Here is a 17,436-nt window from a genome sequence, read left to right as displayed (position 1 = left end):
AGTTTCAACTGCACAGGTCCTAACACTTCATGTTCGCCTAAATCCGTTGCTAAAAGCCGCACCGAAGACATTTAGTAGCGAAGTTTGTCTTGCATTAATCCTACCTAAATCTCATTCAGAAATGGCATCGCTTTGCAGAGAAATAAGCGCACGGAGCAGCTTAATTTCCTTTTCTTTGTCATTAAGTATTCTACGGTAGCAGCCCTTTGCAATAACAATTTGATTCTTTTGATCTCCTTATAAGATACTGCCCACAGTCAGAGTCCTTCTCTGCCACAGTTTAACAGAAAGTGAACAGCAGTGCTCGGCGAACAATCTGGCGCCATGCGCAACGGAGAGTTGGCGCTTACTTACGGGTAAGCGGGGGGTGCAACAGCCTACATTTTGCATCTGGTGATAAGTGGGACCACTGGCGCTTTGTTACGAATGCGCACTGTTTAATTTCAGGTAAATATTAAAAATCGGAGCCCACCGAAGTGTTGAGGCGAACGGCGATGATGAAGAAACCTGGACCGAGACCGCCCGGCCGTGTACAGCGGACGCATTTCGACGGGGGCGAAAAAACACCCGTTTATTTAAATTTAGGTGCATTTTAAAGACGTCTAGTAGCGAAGTTTGTCTTGCATTAATCCTACCTAAATCTCATTCAGACATTTATTTACGGTTACTTAAATTTGGGTGCATTTTAAAGGATCCCAGGTGGCCAAAATTAATCCTGAGTCCCCCACTACGGCGTGCCTCATAATTGTATCGCGGTTCTGGCTCTTAAAATCCCAGATGTTTATTTATTTATTTTTTTTTTTTTTGGTCGGAGACCGCCTCAAGCTCCATGTTATGAGCGGCTATTTTTTCGTCCCCGGCGCTCATATCATGGCAGAAGACGCACTCAGGCAGTAATTTAAGCATTATCAATGTTAAAAATAGTTACGTGAAACTAAAGTGACGGTTGGGGAAGTTGAGAAAGCTAGAATACCGAGGCTGCCCCACACACAACCACAGCGGTAGCGGCGTTCGCATGCCCTCTCATGCACGGTTGCGCCTCTAGAGGCGGGTGCTGGCTCTATATGAAACTGAGGCGGCAGTTTCGTGACCAGAAAAAAAAAGAAAGGAAGGACTCTGGTTATACCAACAGGATTACGGATAAGTATGCCGGCATTGCAATGCATTATCCGTGTCGCCATAATAATAACTACACAATGTGTTCTCTGAGTGAGCGACAAACTCAAATTTGTGTTCAGGTGTCTTTTTGACCCGTGATCATTCGTTTTTCTTATTTCATGGGTAAGGAAAAACCGCGAAGCTTATTTGACTTAAAAAGCGCAACCTTTGTTGCGTTCAATGGCTCACTAGAGACGCTGGGTGCTCGCACTTTGGGGTTGTTTCTTCGTGTTTCAGGCTCCGCCTGGTGAGGAGCGGTCTCGTGGCCCAACGGCCCCGGAGTTCGCGGACTTTGCCGCTGAGTGGGGGAGGACAGCCGAGGACTCGCTGCACGCAGGCCGGCAGTCGTCGGCGGTCGATGCAACGCAGCGTCCTGAGGTACCGCATCAGTAGAAGCTGAAGTGTGAAAGGCTCAGCACCTATTACAAGCTACTTTGAAAATTGCACTTTCCTTGACTTTGAGCTTGATTATTTCCTATTTCCTCTTTGCATTCGGGCAAGAGGGCGAATATGCTGCGTGGTCGGCTTCGCAGTTGGCGGCATGCCAGCGCAGTTGTGCGAGGGGTGGTTTTGGATTCAATGTTTTGCACAGGTCAGTAGGCCACATCACATCTGGGAGCGATGGCTATATCGCTGACACTGCGCAAGCATCGTCGGGGTTTTGGAGTGTACGGGCCTACAGCTATCCTAAAATATCCTGTTTCAATGGTGTCTGGCCGAACGCTGGATACAAAGGTTAGTATCAGTTGTTTGGTTGGGTTTTCCTTGTTGTTACGTCACGTGATGATGGTTACCTTTCCGTTCTTTCCAATCCTCGAGCAGTAAGGCTTCGGAATGGTCCGTGAGGTAACCTGTACTACCTGATCACCGATCATGTAGTCTTGCAAAGGATGGTGGTCCGATACCCGTGTACTTTGTTTCGGTAGTAATAGCAGCCACCCACTACGGTGCGCAACTTGGGCACACTGCAAGATTTAATAGGCAGGGTGTCCCAACTATGAGGCACAAAGACTTAAGAATATGCAAATGCTACGCAGCTGGGGAGAACCAAAGTTATGTTTTTCGCAGTCGCTTGGAGATACTCAGATTATTTTTCCATTTTTCCTAATTACGTAATTAGTCTTGATTAATTAATCAACTTCTCAAATATTCAAAATGGCCACTTCCTCCTAATTTCTCCTAATTACGTAATTAGTCTTGATTAATTCCCCCCTAATTCTCCTAATTACGCAATTAGTCTTGATTAATTAATCAACTTCTCAACTAATCAACTTCTCAAGACTAATTACGTAATTAGTCTTGATTAATTCCTCCTAATCTTTCCTAATTACGTAATTAGTCTTGAATAGTTATGAAAAGGAAATGGCCACTTCCTCGGCCGAGACGGCCGAGGAAGTGGCCACTGCCCTGGCCCCTCTTGACCCATCCTGTCACACCATAATGAGCGATTCTCGCGCAGCAGTCAACAACTACATCAAAGGTCGTATTTCTCATCAATCACTCCGTATCTTACGACAAGCCCCGCATTCGTCTGAAAATCAAATCACCCTCGTCTCGATCCCAGCACACGCCGGCGTTGTCCACCCGCACCTCACCAACCTCAACGAGGTTACACACTCCGTAGCACGAGGACTAGTCAACCGTGCCGGAGACGGTGCAGGTGCACCCGCAGGGCGCGACCGCCTTACAAGATACAACGACCCTGTAAAGTCACTTTACCTCGCAAGAAGAACCTTCCCCACCCCTCAACGCAAGTTAAACAGGGCACAGGCAACCACCCTTCGCCTGCTACAGACGAATACATACCCCTCCCTCACACGCTATCACACTATATACCCCGACATCTACCCGAGCCAGAAGTGCAAGATCTGTAAAACTGAATCGGCAACACTCCCCCACATGCTCATCATCATCATCATCATCAGCCTAGTTACGCCCACTGCAGGGCAAAGGCCTCTCCCATACTTCTCCAACTACCCCGGTCATGTACTAATTGTGGCCATGTTGTCCCTGCAAACTTCCTAATGTCATCTGCCCACCTAACTTTCTGCCGCCCCCTGCTACGCTTCCCTTCCCTTGGAATCCAGTCCGTAACTCTTAGTGACCATCGGTTATCTTCCCTCCTCATTACATGTCCGGCCCATGCCCATTTCTTTTTCTTGATTTCAACTAAGATGTCGTTTACCCGCGTTTGTTGCCTCACCCAATCTGCTCTTTTCTTATCCCTTAACGTTACACCCATCATTCTTCTTTCCATAGCTCGTTGCGTCGTCCTCAATTTCAGCAGAACCCTTTTCGTAAGCCTCCAGGTTTCTGCCCCATATGTGAGTACTGGTAACACACAGCTGTTGTGCACTTTCCTTGTGAGGGATAGTGGCAACCTACTGTTCATGATTTGAGAATGCCTGCCAAACGCACCCCAACCCATTCTTATTCTTCTGGTTATTTCAGTCTCATGATCCGGATCCGTGGTCACTACCTGCCCTAAGTAGATGTATTCCCTTACCACTTCCAGTGTTTCGCTACCTATCGTAAACTGCTGTTCTCTTCCGAGACTGTACTTTAGTTTTCCGAACAGTACTTTAGTTTTCTGCAGATTAATTTTAGACCCACCCTTCTGCTGTGCCTCTCCAGGTCAGTGAGCATGCATTGCAATTGGTCCCCTGAGTTACTAAGCAAGGCAATATCGTCAGCGAATCGCAAGTTACTAAGGTATTCTCCATTAACTCTTATCCCGAATTATTCCCAATCTAAGCCTCTGAATACCTCCTGTAAACACACAGTGAATAGCATTGGAGAGGTCGTATCTCCCTGCCTGACGCCTTTCTTTATTGGGATTTTCTCGCTTTCTTTATGGAGGACTACGGTGGCTGTGGAGCCGCTGTATATATCTTTCAGTATTTTTACATACGGCTCGTCTACACCCTGATTCCGCAATGCCTCCATGACTGCTGAGGTTTCGACTAAATCAAACGTCTCCTCGTAATCAATGAAAGCTATATATAAGGGTTGGTTATATTCCGCACATTTCTCTATAAACTAATTGATACTGTGAATACGGTCTATTGTTGAGTAGCCTTTACGGAATCCTGCCTGGTCCTTTGATTGGGAGAAGTCTAAGGTGTTCCTGATTCTATTTGCGATTACCTTAGTAAATATTTCGTAGGCCACGGACAGTAAGCTGATCGCTCTATAATTTTTCATGTCCTTGGCGTCTCCTTTCTTATGGATTAGAATTATGTTAGCGTTCTTCCAAGATTCCGGTACGCTCGAGGTCATTAGGCAATGCGTATACAGAGTGGCTACTTTTTCTAGAACAATCTGCCCACCATCCTTCAACAAATCTGCTGTTGCCTGATCCTCCCCACCTGCCTTCGCTCTGTGCATAGCTCCCAAGGCTTTCTTTACTTCTTCCGGCATTACTTGTGGGATTTCAAATTCCTCTAGACTATTCTCTCTTCCATTATCGTCGTGGGTGCCACTGGTACTGTATAAATCTCTATAGAACTCGTCAGCCACTTGAACTATCTCATCCAAATTAGTGATGATATTGCCGGCTTTGTCTCTTAACGCATACATCTGAGTCTTGCCAATTCCTAGTTTCTTCTTCACTGCTTTTAGGCTTCGTCCATTCCTGAGAGCATGTTCAATTCTATCCATATTGACACGTGTACTTATCTTTATCGGGCGACCACGTTTCGCCGCCGAACAAATGTTATCGCACAGCGCGGGACGCGCCTACATGTATCCGAAGTTTCTGGAAAGTTATCGATGCTTCTCTCCGCTGTCTGTTGTCACCGAACATTGTATTGTCTGATTTCATCGCGTGATGCGAATAATGTAGAACTTTGTGGAAGGCACGCGGGTGTTAATGTTATTTAACATTTCTTTATTCGCTTCTTTTCATTTATAGACTTTCTTCGACATTGTTCAATGTAGTTCATTGCTCATGTGAATTATATCTTTGTTTTGCTTGCTTTTACGTTTTGGGGATCTAATTCCTCTAATACACTTGTGAAAATCATTTGTGAAACTCTTCGAATTCCTTTAAAAGCAAGCTGAAACACTGATAAGAACAAAAAAAAAGAGCATTCTGGGAATTATTATACGTTTCAACCTCCTAATTACGAAAATCGTAGAATAAGTTAGTACAAGTCACGAGAAGTGGTTTTAATTTAGCGAAAACGAGCAGCTGCGACTGCGGGAGATGCCGTGGGCCGACTAACTGGTTCTGATGATGATGATGTTTGTGGTGTCATCCTGGGTATCGGTGAAGTGCGTGTTTTGAAGAGAGCGCTCCCGCGATCCAGGTGTCAACTTCATACTAGCACCCGTTTTTTTCAGCGCTGTGCTGGGTACGCGAAGGGGGGGGGGGGGGAATCTTCGACGAAAATTTAAACGGCAATGGCGGCGCTGCGACGAACACAATCGAGAAAATAACTGAGACGTTTAACTACACTGTCACATTGTAGTCACGTTGAAAAACATAGTGGCAAATCTGTATGTCGCGAAACTACTTTCTTTTTGGACAAACTTGTTTCCAAAGAAACCAAGTGACACTATAAGAACAACGACAGCAGCGACCACAGTCGGATATAGTCGAAATCTGGGGGGCTATTCTGTAAGTGTCCACAAAGTGGACGTGTCCATTTCATCTGCTCCTGAAGTGCTTATTGGCTGAAGGTACCTATAGCCTTCTCACGATTACCCCAGCCCAGCCAATTAGAACTTCAGCAGCAGCAATACCCTTCCCCCCTGCCCCCCCCCCCATTTGGTGGGTCAGACAAATGCCACCTAGATAGCGCAAGGCCTGTTTACTCCGATCCATGACGTCACAAACATGGCCCTAAATTCCCATTGACAAGGCTGGGGTGACGAAAGCGGTGACGTCAAAATCACTGTTGCCTACTCGGGATCATCCCCATTGTATTCTATGGCAGCCGGGCTAGGTAACATGACGTCATGGATCGGAGTGAAAAGGCCTTGTGCTATCTAGGTGGTGTTGGTCAGACGCGTTGCTATTCACACTTGACTCGTAGAAGGTTCCAGCGCAATCGCCGATGAGCGAACAAGTTTTAGAATGAACAACACATGCAACCCCATTCCCAAAGATTCGGCCGCAATTCAGACAACAGGTAGAACCGGCTACAAGAACCGCGGATGTTGTCATTCAAGTTTGTGCGTCCGGCGCCGAGCAATCACGCTCAACATTTAACCGGTGAAAAACGGTCGCCGAACGATGATAAAATAACTGCATGTGTAGATACTGTCGCAGCCCTTGCCAAGCCACCGTAAATCATCCAATTTTAAACCCTCTTCAGCGTCCTTTAAATTGGTAACTGGCGACACGTTTATGCTAGGTTTCTTTTATATGCATCATTATGTTCAGCACCAAATTAAAAATTAAATTCTAAGGTTTATTATCGGGGGCACCAGATGCAATTTTGAACCTCTGGGGTTCTCTAACGTGCACCTCCATGACTCTGAGTGGCGCGGTCTGGATCTGCAATGGTTATATCCAGTGCTCTTAGTGCTCTAGTGCCTAGTGCTCTAATGCCTAGTGCTCTAGTGTCGTCGGTCTTCCACAATCGGCAGTGTATCGCACGAGTAATGCGAAGGTTGTGGGTTCGGTTTGTACTACGACAAGTTATCTTTCAGCCAATAAAAATATCGAGCCCTACTGTTCCCCTTTTCTTATATATACATTATACTCACCGGTTTCTGCATAAAATTTGTTGAGAACCTGTGTTGTGCACTTCTATTCTTGTCCGTCTTGTTATTCTCGCGCTGCATCTATAGTGATGAATCACCAACGAGCCCAACGTTCCACCACTTGACCTTTTTTGTTTTTACACGTGCTATCGTATCTGCCTAATTAGAACAAGAAATAATTGTACAAATAAAAGTGGTATATGGTAAGACCGTCTGAGAGCATCGGATACCGTAAAATTAAGCAGTGCGATACAAATCTACGAACCATATTGGAATCAATGGACAATTTGTACAGAAGTTCCGCCTAAGCGTTCAAATGACTTTGTAGTAGACTACAATGTTACTGCGTGCACTCGTATCCGTCTCCTGTTAGGGTTACATTGTCACCAGCGCCTGTCACAGCAGTTCCATAAACGCAGGGTGACGCAGTAAAGCTCAAGCATTCCGACCTGTAGACAGCCAGAACAATAATAATTAAACCTTTGAATGAGTTCGCGCAGTGAATTGACATTCAACGGTAAACACTCAGCGAACCAAGCAAACAAACTAAATCTACAGTACTTGACGAAACATCACTGCGTCTCCTCGCTTTGAGAGTCACATGTGAAAAAGGTTCGCAAGACACTCAACTGTGTACACCGCAAGTGGATAGTTTCATTGCAGCTCAAGTTGGACAAGTAAGGCCGAGCAGATACGAGGTCATTGAATGTGGCGAATCAGGAAAAGAAGCTGCACCTTTTCTCGACATGCATCGCCGAATCTTTCGGGCAAGAGAACGCTTTGGCGAAAGCACGATGGCCCCGCACTGCTTTGTTGCAGTCTGCCGAAGACGTGCGCCTCTGTTCACGTGACGTGCAAGTCATGTAGCACAGTGTCAGAAAGAAAACCTTGTCATTGGAGAGATTTCTGTCAATCCGCCGATCGTGCTTGTTTGCTTTCTCGTAGGCCACGTAGGCAATGTCTAGAGCCGGTATTTCTGGGAATATGCTTGGAAAGCCATTTTTCTTGAGGCAGCTCTCCTTTGCATGGTAAGTGGTCATTGTAGACTTGGACATTATAGAGTATCCGAGGCCGCGGGAAGGTTTCCACCTGAGACCTTCACTATCCAACGTCTTCACCATCTGGAGCGCCATGGAAAACCCGAGTCCGCCATACAACATCGCCATCGTTCCGCTCGGGTAAAATAGTGGTCTCGCAACTCCTCCAAGTGCTGTGCCGAGACTGTTCTGCATGTAATTGAAGCTGAAGTATTCAGGCGAGTTGTTATCTGGCAGCTCCAGGACGTGCTCGTAATCGGATACCCTCTGCCGGACCTTGCGAAGTAACCGCCGCGTATTTACCCAGTATTCGCCAAAAGACGGCTCGTTATACGGAAAATCGAAATAAATAGCCTCGAGCACGTCTTTATCGAGGAACTTTGGAAGAGGCCACAGACGGTTGTCGAGAAGCGATGCCTTCTTGCCGAGCAGTTTCTTGCTGGCCATATCGATCCAACTCGAGGCATTCAGTTGAGCGGACAAGGTCAACTTGAGGCTCTCGAAGGCTTCCATCACGCGGTCACGCTCCTCAGCCTGGAATTTCGAGGCGATGTGCAGGGCCAGAACGAGCGCCTTGTACGACACTTCAACGTTGGCGCCGCAGAAAATGGGACGGTGGGACTCAATAGCCTCCACGCTACCGAATCGTGCACGGAAGAACCGATAGCTGGAAACAACTGCGTACTCCTGAACAACATGCCATGCCAAATGAGTGAGCAGCTCCTCGTTGCTGTAGGTGGCAAAAATCCTGCCGATTTCTTTCAAGTAGCCGATGTCGTCAGAGATCATTTTGTCACTGCTAGCGATCGCTGAGCCCAGGTTCATCTTGGCGTTGAGCTGCATTATCCATTCCTCGGATGAAAGTGGTTTCGTATAGCGGTCGATGGCCCCAGCCTTAAATTCGGCAGCAGACTTCGGCTGGGCCTCGGAGGCGTTCACCAAGCGCTTTAGTATGTCGGCTTCAATACGAGCAGCTCTCTCAATTTCGGCATCGGTAGTAGGAGGCATGGAGTCGTTAAGAAACACAGTCTCAAAGTTCTTCCAGTACCTAGCGTACATTCCACTCGAGCTGACGCTCTGGTGGTGTCGCAGGAGCAGCGAGATGGAGGGAACATGCGAGAGGGCAATTACACGTGTGCTGCCTAGTTTCCATGTTGTCACTGTAAACCAGAAGGCGGCCTGCAAGTCGACGTCGAGGGCGATGAGTACGCCGAGAGCATTTACGTTGGGAAGGGGGGGTCCTGGCCAGCGTAGCCCGTACTGCTGTAGCACCTCGAGGAATTGTGCCACCGACTCCCCGTACTGCGATTCGGTGCCCATGCAGGAGTCGTACATGGCGCGGGCTTTCATCCCGACAGGCAACGCCAACGTCCCGCGGTAGAGGCTTGTGTTGAAGTCCTTGTACCACGCAAATCTTAGCTCATCCAACGTAGACTTCACGTAGTCGCGGTACCTGCTGTCCGGTAACCAACGGGAACACACGTGGCCGTACAGGTCATCGCAAGGGTCGATGCTCGTGTTCATATTGCGCAACAGCAAGCTAGCGTGCTGCTGGCAGTCTTCTGTGCGGCAGAGCTCCTCGACGCGCTGGGGTTGGCGTTTCCTGGATAGCAATAATACCGCAGCAACCGCGGCGATGGCGATGAATGTTGCGGCAGCGATCAAGGCCTGTTGGATTCTCTTCTCAACATCGGGAAATGCGTGACTCACTACCTGAAAAAATAATGCGCCCCATGAAGACAGATAAGCTCCTCACAAGAAAACGTGTTGATACTGAACTCGATAAATTATGACTTTATGACATTTATTATGACTCTATTGTGATAATTTAGACGCCATCGGTTGTTATCATGTAGGCGTCCAACTTTAAGGACGTCCCAAAACCTCCAGATATGCTTACTACACGCAGAGCATGCAGTGGGAACACTTGAAAATATTGCGCTATTGACCTGTGCAGTTGAACTCTGCATTGTGTAACAATATTTTAACTGTGTAAACATTCCGTCATGCGGCTTGTTCACCCTATCTAATCTCTGTAGCAAACACTCAGGAGATGCGCCGCCAGGAAGAAAAAAATTCAGCCCGCGGTGTTCTCTACGTGATACCCCTTATATACAATGTCGTCGAACCAACGCTTTCCTAATTTTTCACACATGAAATATAAGTGAAATGGCATTTGGCAAGCAATTTCGTCAACTTCATCACTTGACAGTTACAGCGGAAATTTGGATTTCCTTGCGAGTAAATTCGACAAGCATTTCTTCATGCAAATATGCGAACGTCCTTTGAATTGCAGACAAATTTAAAAGGAATGTCAAAGCACTTAAGAAAACCTCGGCACATTGCTTTAAAAAATACAGTATTTCTTACAACTTCAGAAAGTACAAGTGTCATTAAAGTATGACGACGTCATCCTTCATTAACGAGTGATAGCCGCAGTACCTAGTCTGGATCATTTAGAGAAGTTGATTACATGTTGATTTTTGCTTTGCACAGTCTTTCGGAGGTTGACGCTAGCCGTCCAAAACTTTTTTTATCGTATTCAGAGAGTTATATTTTGCTGCTGTTGCTGCGGACTAGAAGCTCTCAATGTCGTTATAGGGTAATTTTCCCACATGTATTTAACACCAAAGCAACCTGGAAGACGCACAAAATTTATAAATTGTTATCGCCGTCATATTGAGGCAATTTTGAAGTGTGTGGATTAATCAGGGATTAAATGGAAATTTTGAAACCCTCTTTCTCAGCCCGTTTCGAGGCGTTAAACAAAATGTTCACAAGGTTTCATATTTAGTGTAAATAAGCTGCACTTCATAGGTGACGTGTGGTAAAAGTTTGAAATCTGTAGAGTGATTATGCGCTTAAACAGACTTACTGGATACTCGTATTCTCCCAAATTTTACGATTTACACGAGGCAAGCAGTTGGTTTCCCGGTCTCTTCAGGAAACTATGGCCGGCGCGTTGTTTATTTTTCGTTCACGGTATGTACACCGCCTTCGAGTAAAAACATTTACTATTCTAGTCATAAAGCATCCGTTACATTTTTTATCGTGTAAAGCCTATGTAAACCTTTCACGTAATTAAATTATGAAAACTATAGAAAATATGTTTTACATTGAAAATTGGCTGAATTAGGAGTGTTGCGCGAACCGTAGTAACTAAGAAACAGTAAGTACGAAACAAATGCCAACGGGCAGGTGCCGATTGGAGAAAAGCCGCGTTATCATCAAAAGAGTGAAAGATGTAACTCGTGGCATACTGTTTTTTTTATTTTTGCGGGATAATTGCACCGCCCCCCCCCCCCCCCCCATGGTATAAAAGGTCGCCACTCAGTTTCGGTTATTCTGCTTCAGTGCACAGCTGAATGTATAAAGAAACAGCACGCAAAATTTCATGCGAAAATATTATGACAAAAAGTTATAACTGCTCGCGTAACTACAGAAAGCAAAAAAAAAGAAGAGTGTTTTGAGAAAATGGTTGGAACATAAGCAAATTTCTAGGTATTGAAAGCCCTCTAGTGGAAGTTCTTACCTGATAAGAACAACAACCATCCCAAAATACTTTTAAAAGCTTTTGTAACGTACAAGCGAAATAAAATTGCATGTTATTTAAAGCAATCGATATTTGTGATGAAATTGCTCATGTTATGAAATAAAAAGAAGTTCAGTTTTTGTTTGGCATTGCAAGCAGGAGAGGATGGCAATACATTCTTTACTTTTTAACGGCTTAAGATGGAAACTTAATTCAAATTGCTATTATTCTTGAATAACCAGAGATCTATAATAGTATCCATGGCACAAAACCGATATTTGTTTCAGAAAATACGCTTTTAAACGACGTGGCGTACCCTAATAGGAAGCATGTGAATGGTCGCATAAGGAAGCGTACAGTTTCGGTAGTAACAGGCGATAAATGTTTATTCTATGTAGCATAACTACAGTTCTTGCAGGAAATTACTTATTTGGGCATATGAGGGTGTCATACTGCGGTTATTCATAATTTTCCCCCAGAGTTCTAAAAGAGTTGTGCAAGACACCAAGCTCAACCTCGGTGCATATTGGGTGAATATGAAGTGTAACGTGTGACGAAAGTTCCATGTGATGAACCCAGTTAGAAGCTTTGCAACTAAGTAATGAGCCATAGTTCTAGCTCCTGAAACCTGGCCGGCTCCGTGCTGGGTTCTATGTATACGCTGCTGGCGTTCTCATTTTCTTTCATATTTTACAGGACTAATGCTTAAAAAAGAAAAGAGGATAACATGTAAAAATAAAAAAAAAGATGCATACAAATTTATTTTATCCTGAGGAAATAAGTGTTTACTCATCTCCAGAAGACTACCTATAACTGCGTGCCCCATGATATATGACACAGCTATAAATTCTTGCCTCACTGAAGCACCCTTATCCTAAATAAAGAACGGGGCCGACAGACACGGTGGTTTATAGGCTATTTAAACAGGGATAAACTGCCTCATAGAGGCTGGGCAACGTTTCGGTAGGCGAACCTATCTTCGTCACAGGTGGCCTTTTCATCAACGGCGAGTTAGATTTACCCATAGAGTAAAAACACTAACTGAAAAACAAAACTGGGGGAAAGAAGTGGCAAAAGCAAAGGCGCCGCCATGTTGCTACCTCTCAATTTTCATAGCTAAAAATATTCAAAATACGCTGGAAAACCAGCATTCACACGTAGCACGTACGCATGGACAACGTGGATATGTTATTTCGTGTCATTTTCAAAAAGATCCGAAGGCTATGTGTAAAATATTAATGTCATATTTACAGTGCACGAAAGAATTCGTTTGCAGGACAGTGAATTGGGTGGCGCCGTCACCATGAGAAAGGCGAAGGATCGCGTTGATTGCGCGCCTCGTCTGAATCGCCTCTGGTCATCTGCGGCTGCGCGCCTACACAGAGTAGCACCACCACGACGCCCTTCAGGTTGCTGATTTCAAGGCCCCATGGGGAGCTTTTCTTCGGAAGGTCTCGATTTGAACCCGACGGTTTTAACCGGTTAATAGGGCGACGACGCGGCAGCTTGCTGTATAGGAAGAGGCTGAAAAGAATACGAGCGCTTTCATTCGGCGTTTCCGAGCATCGAGGCGTGAATGAAATGGTTGGAAGAGGAGGGGAAGGGAGAGCCGGGAAAGTGGGAGGAGGCTGGAAAATAAAGAATTCGGCAGAACCCGTCTCAGGACGAGTGTCACCGGTAACGCGCTTGGCGACGAATTATTATAGCCGCACAGTGTATTGCCCCCGTCAAAACGAATTGCGTACGAGACGTGCACTCCAGCGGGACTCCTCTTTCGTGCTTCCCCGAAGAACACTTGGCGCCTCCTGACGGCGTCGCCACGAAGCCTGCACGTGGCCTCCGAAATGCATGGCGCGCTGGTTCGTGTGGATGGATGGATGGATGGATGGATGGATGGATGGATGGATGGATGGATGGATGTTATGAGCGTCCCCTTTGGAACGGGGCGGTAGGTTGCGCCACCAAGCTGTTGCTATTATACTGCCTAATGTCCTACCTAGGTTAAACAATAAAAAAAAGAAAAAAAAAGACACTATGAACTCCCACAACCAAATTTTCTGATCCCCTATTGCGCACTTTGCTTTCGTACGTCCCCGTTTTTTGTCGTTTCCATACTTTTATTCCACCAATCCCCCAATCACCTCTTAATAATCTCTATTGTGGACATGTTTATTTTACTACTGTTCCCGCTGAACTCAAGGGTTTCAAGGAGGCCAGTGGTGCCTAAATCGACCACTGGGCAGACGTCTTCACATTCTAATAAAACATGCTCCATCGTTTCCCTAGCTTTACCGCAGCAAGCACATGCTTCTTCCTCCTTCTAGTTCCTCCTTCTAGTTCTTCTAGCGCTTTATTTTTCTGGACAGACTGCGTCATTTAATGGCGCTGCCGAGAAGTTCGCGCTTGGGTTCCGAGACGAGAAGAGTGGCGTGCTGGTGCGTGCGAACGTTGAAGATTGTTCCCTCGCTTGCCGCACACCTGGTGGCCCATGCATAGTGACCAAAGTCGGTGAGAGGACCCTTCCCTTTTATTGAGGGTGGGGAGGAGTGTGCGATGCGTACTTAAAAACGCCAAGGAAATCATTTAGCAAGGCGTTACCACGAGGTCCCCTCGTCGTAACGTCTGCTTGCCACATTCCTTGTTCTACTACTCCTAAGCATAGCAGTAGTTAAGCAGCGGGTGTCGTGTTCATCGCTGCGTGTTCTTGCAAGAGAATGAGTCCCCATGTTCAGTCGAGTTGCATGCGTTTCCGGACGCATGTCCCAGCACGCACAGTGCCTATATCCAGCTACGTGCGTTTTCAGAAAACCACACTCACAAACGCAGCTGGTGTTGCACCTCTCAAACGGACTTTGCTCCCGCGCTTGCAACAATGGGCCTGCCTCATCGGTGCAAAGTTGTGTGAATGTAGTTCTGAATGAATCCACTCAGTCCCGTCGCTGAACTCAGTTCCCGTTTGCTTTCGGGCTAATTCACTCATTGCTTTGCAGGGAATTCGGAGTACGGTGACAAAAAGAGATCTGTTGGTGCGTCATCGAATATCTGAGATTTATCACCTGGCAGACATCGCCGACACGGAGCTAGATTGTGCCGGAAAGAGACGATCTAGCTCGCTTGGTAGCACGAAATGTACGGTCAGCCTGTCTTTTTTGTGTCAACTGAAACATGGAATGACAGTGGAAGTGGCCGAAGCGTGATACCTGCGCGGCAAAGCGACTGCGTCAGCCAGGCGTGGAACGTAAAGTTAGTTGACGACGGTACAGGGTTAACCCATGCCACTTCAACCCCCGCGTAATCATGATTAGCCTAGCGTTGTATCGTTTCGCGGTACGACGACTACATTGAGTGGCAGAACGAATATATTGGTGAATGCAGCCAAGATTTTGTGAATACCGGTGCACTCTTCACCGCCGCGTACGTATACAACACGACGGGGCTACCGCGAAAGAAACGATACGTCCAGTTCCCCATCATATTTGCGGAAAGCGCACTGTACTCTCTTTGCACAACGTGTTCAGCTTAAAGAATGACGAGAAAAGTTTCGCAGCTAAGTAGGCGATATGCGCAAGAATGCCGCATAATATTATTAGTACGCGCGTCTGATGCCGTTGTTCTTGATGATTGGTTGGTGAATGCACGCCTTCTCTCCTACTTCGCCAACCGCACCAACTTTCCACTTAGTGTACGCGCTTTCGGAGGTATGCACCTGCATACTAGATCCTGCAAGTACCACGCCCTTTATACCTAACCAGTCATTTAACACAATTTTACACCCTTATTATGTTCTTTCGCCACAGACTGATGTAGATTGATCTCTGTTGGACCGTCCATGCAATTAAACCAGTGGTTGGCTTTCCCGTTGCATAAAAGAACAAAGTGCTATAGCGACTTTGTGAGAAAAACGTAATAACAGCCTGAAGGAAACGCACAAGCGTTACACACCGTAGTTCCTGGCGTCTACACCCGAAATAGTTTTAAATTCGGCAGTGATTAAGTCGTAAGTGCGCGCGGCAGCGCCACCATTTCCTGCCTACTCACCAAGGACCTGGCTTCCAAAGCGGCGTCCAAGTGGCTGAGGATGCCGCTCGTGAGGGCCTTGGGGCCCACAGCGCCGGTCGGTTCGTCGAAACCTACGCTGTCTGGTTCCAAGGAGCACATGGCAAACTCTTCGGCCCTGATGGCTACGGCCAGCTGGTCATACAGCGCCATTGTGTCCGGCGTGGCGGCACCGGCATTGTGGGGAGCGGTCTCCGAGGCAGCTGCGGCAGCGCATTTTTTCCGAGCTCTCTTCGCTCTGCAAGCATAGATGTGATGTAAGATGCAAATGTCGCAAATCTATCTCCGCACGCTTTATCGTCTCGGTGCAGCAGCACGAACGTCGTGGTCTATGATGCAGCTTTATTTCTTACGGATCTTGCCTGAAATTTAGGATTTTTACTGCCACATCTAATGTCATTTTTAAAAGTTTATGAGAAGCTACTTTCTTGTTGATCAGCGACCCAAGAGATCTTTTATCTTTTAATGGTTTCGCTTGGGGTTGAGCTTGACAAACATATTAATTTCGATACCCTTATAGCCTCGCTTATGCCGTAACTAGAATGTTGTTAAAATGTTATCCTTATTTCAGTTATCAATCTTTTGTCGCTCTATTACGCCTTCTTCCCAGTCATATTATCTACGGCACTTCATCATGGGCAACACCTACATTTCTCATTTATGCCCAGCTCAACAAATTCTGATTCAAGCTATACGTAATATACCTTTTGGTGCTCGTATGTATAACGCCTCTTTGTTACTTTGACGAATAACATTTTATCGGAAAAACGTTCTACCTATAATTTATTGATATTATGATGTTTATGTACGCGTCTGGAAAGCTTCCGCTTGCTTAGTAGGCCAGTTTTCTCTTGTTTGGTTAACACGCTTTGCTACAGCAAATAAATGCTTGTTATCTAAGCTCCAAATAAATTATGGCTAGTTCACTGGAAGGTTTTTAGTGGTTTTATTGTGGAATTCGTTGTCTGGAGGCATGTATATAAAGTAAGGTTCCATTCATTCGTTTGAATTTGCGTCAATATTTTGCGAATATATAGCTTCCTCCTGATAACTTTAGTTTCTTCGCAATGCTGTACTTATTCTATTCATTAAGCTTGTTTTGCAATTTGCGGTGTTAGCTATTCTAAAGAACTTGATGCTGTTTATTCTATAATTATTTTTCTTTAATGCACGTAATAACAGGAGGTCTCGCAATCAGTGTTTACAACATGAAAACGTCTTCTTTGAAATCAATATTGCATATTTGTCAGAATGGAATACAATCAAATAGTGTTGCCAACTCTGCGGGATATAATTTTAATGGCGATAAATACAGAAAACGTTATGCAGAAACCACGCACAATAGGAATGCATATTAAGCGAAGCATTTTGCTTGTAGCTGGCTATCCACAATGGAGTGGGGTTCCGCAACGTGGTACCAGGAGGGCCAACGTGTTTATTTAAAGCGACCAGTTGTGGGTACGACGTGAGTACTTGTTTGAAAAGAGCAGCAAATCGACGGTGACGATGATCGAACGATGGCGACGGCATGACTCCTACTCCGGCCGTGTGACGCCAGCTGGCGGCATGCTAATTCTACGAACCTACGGCTATCGCACGAACCCACGTCGAAGTCATGCGGTCTATGTTAAAAGGACGATTGCGTTTGCACTACGCCGAACAAACGTCCACACACGTCCATCCATGAAAGCGGCACGATTTCGCACAGCTTCTACGTAAGGCAAACTGCTACGACGAAAGGGCCGAGGAATCTGTGCGAAACCCGAATCGTGAGCAACACAACGTCTCAAAGCTTTTACGATGAGATGATACAGGGGCAACTGGCGATCGCAGGGAGAGGCCGTCGTCTTGCAGTGGACACAAAAAGGCTGATGATGATGATGATGATGATGATGATAATTATGATGAACGCGAGAAACTGGCACGTGGTACTCACGCTCA

At 46.0% G+C, this 17,436-nt stretch overlaps 1 protein-coding gene across 1 annotated transcript; it reads right to left on the bottom strand.

Moving 5' to 3' along the window:
* Positions 1 to 1,335: 1,335 nt before the first annotated feature.
* On the bottom strand, positions 1,336 to 15,648 carry LOC126531925 (membrane metallo-endopeptidase-like 1). The gene is made up of 3 exons (XM_050179647.1): positions 15,478 to 15,648; positions 7,677 to 9,620; positions 1,336 to 1,554 (listed from the first exon to the last, which is right to left on the bottom strand). Exons 1-3 carry the CDS (start codon positions 15,646 to 15,648, stop codon positions 1,336 to 1,338), a joined length of 2,334 nt encoding a protein of 777 aa, XP_050035604.1.
* Positions 15,649 to 17,436: the final 1,788 nt, after the last annotated feature.

This window comes from Dermacentor andersoni, chromosome 4 (genome assembly GCF_023375885.2).
Source record: "Dermacentor andersoni chromosome 4, qqDerAnde1_hic_scaffold, whole genome shotgun sequence".
Classification (NCBI taxonomy): Eukaryota; Metazoa; Arthropoda; class Arachnida; order Ixodida; family Ixodidae; genus Dermacentor; species Dermacentor andersoni.
The sequence above is the reverse complement of the archived record's forward strand: the minus strand, read 5'-3'. Positions and strand labels throughout refer to the sequence as shown.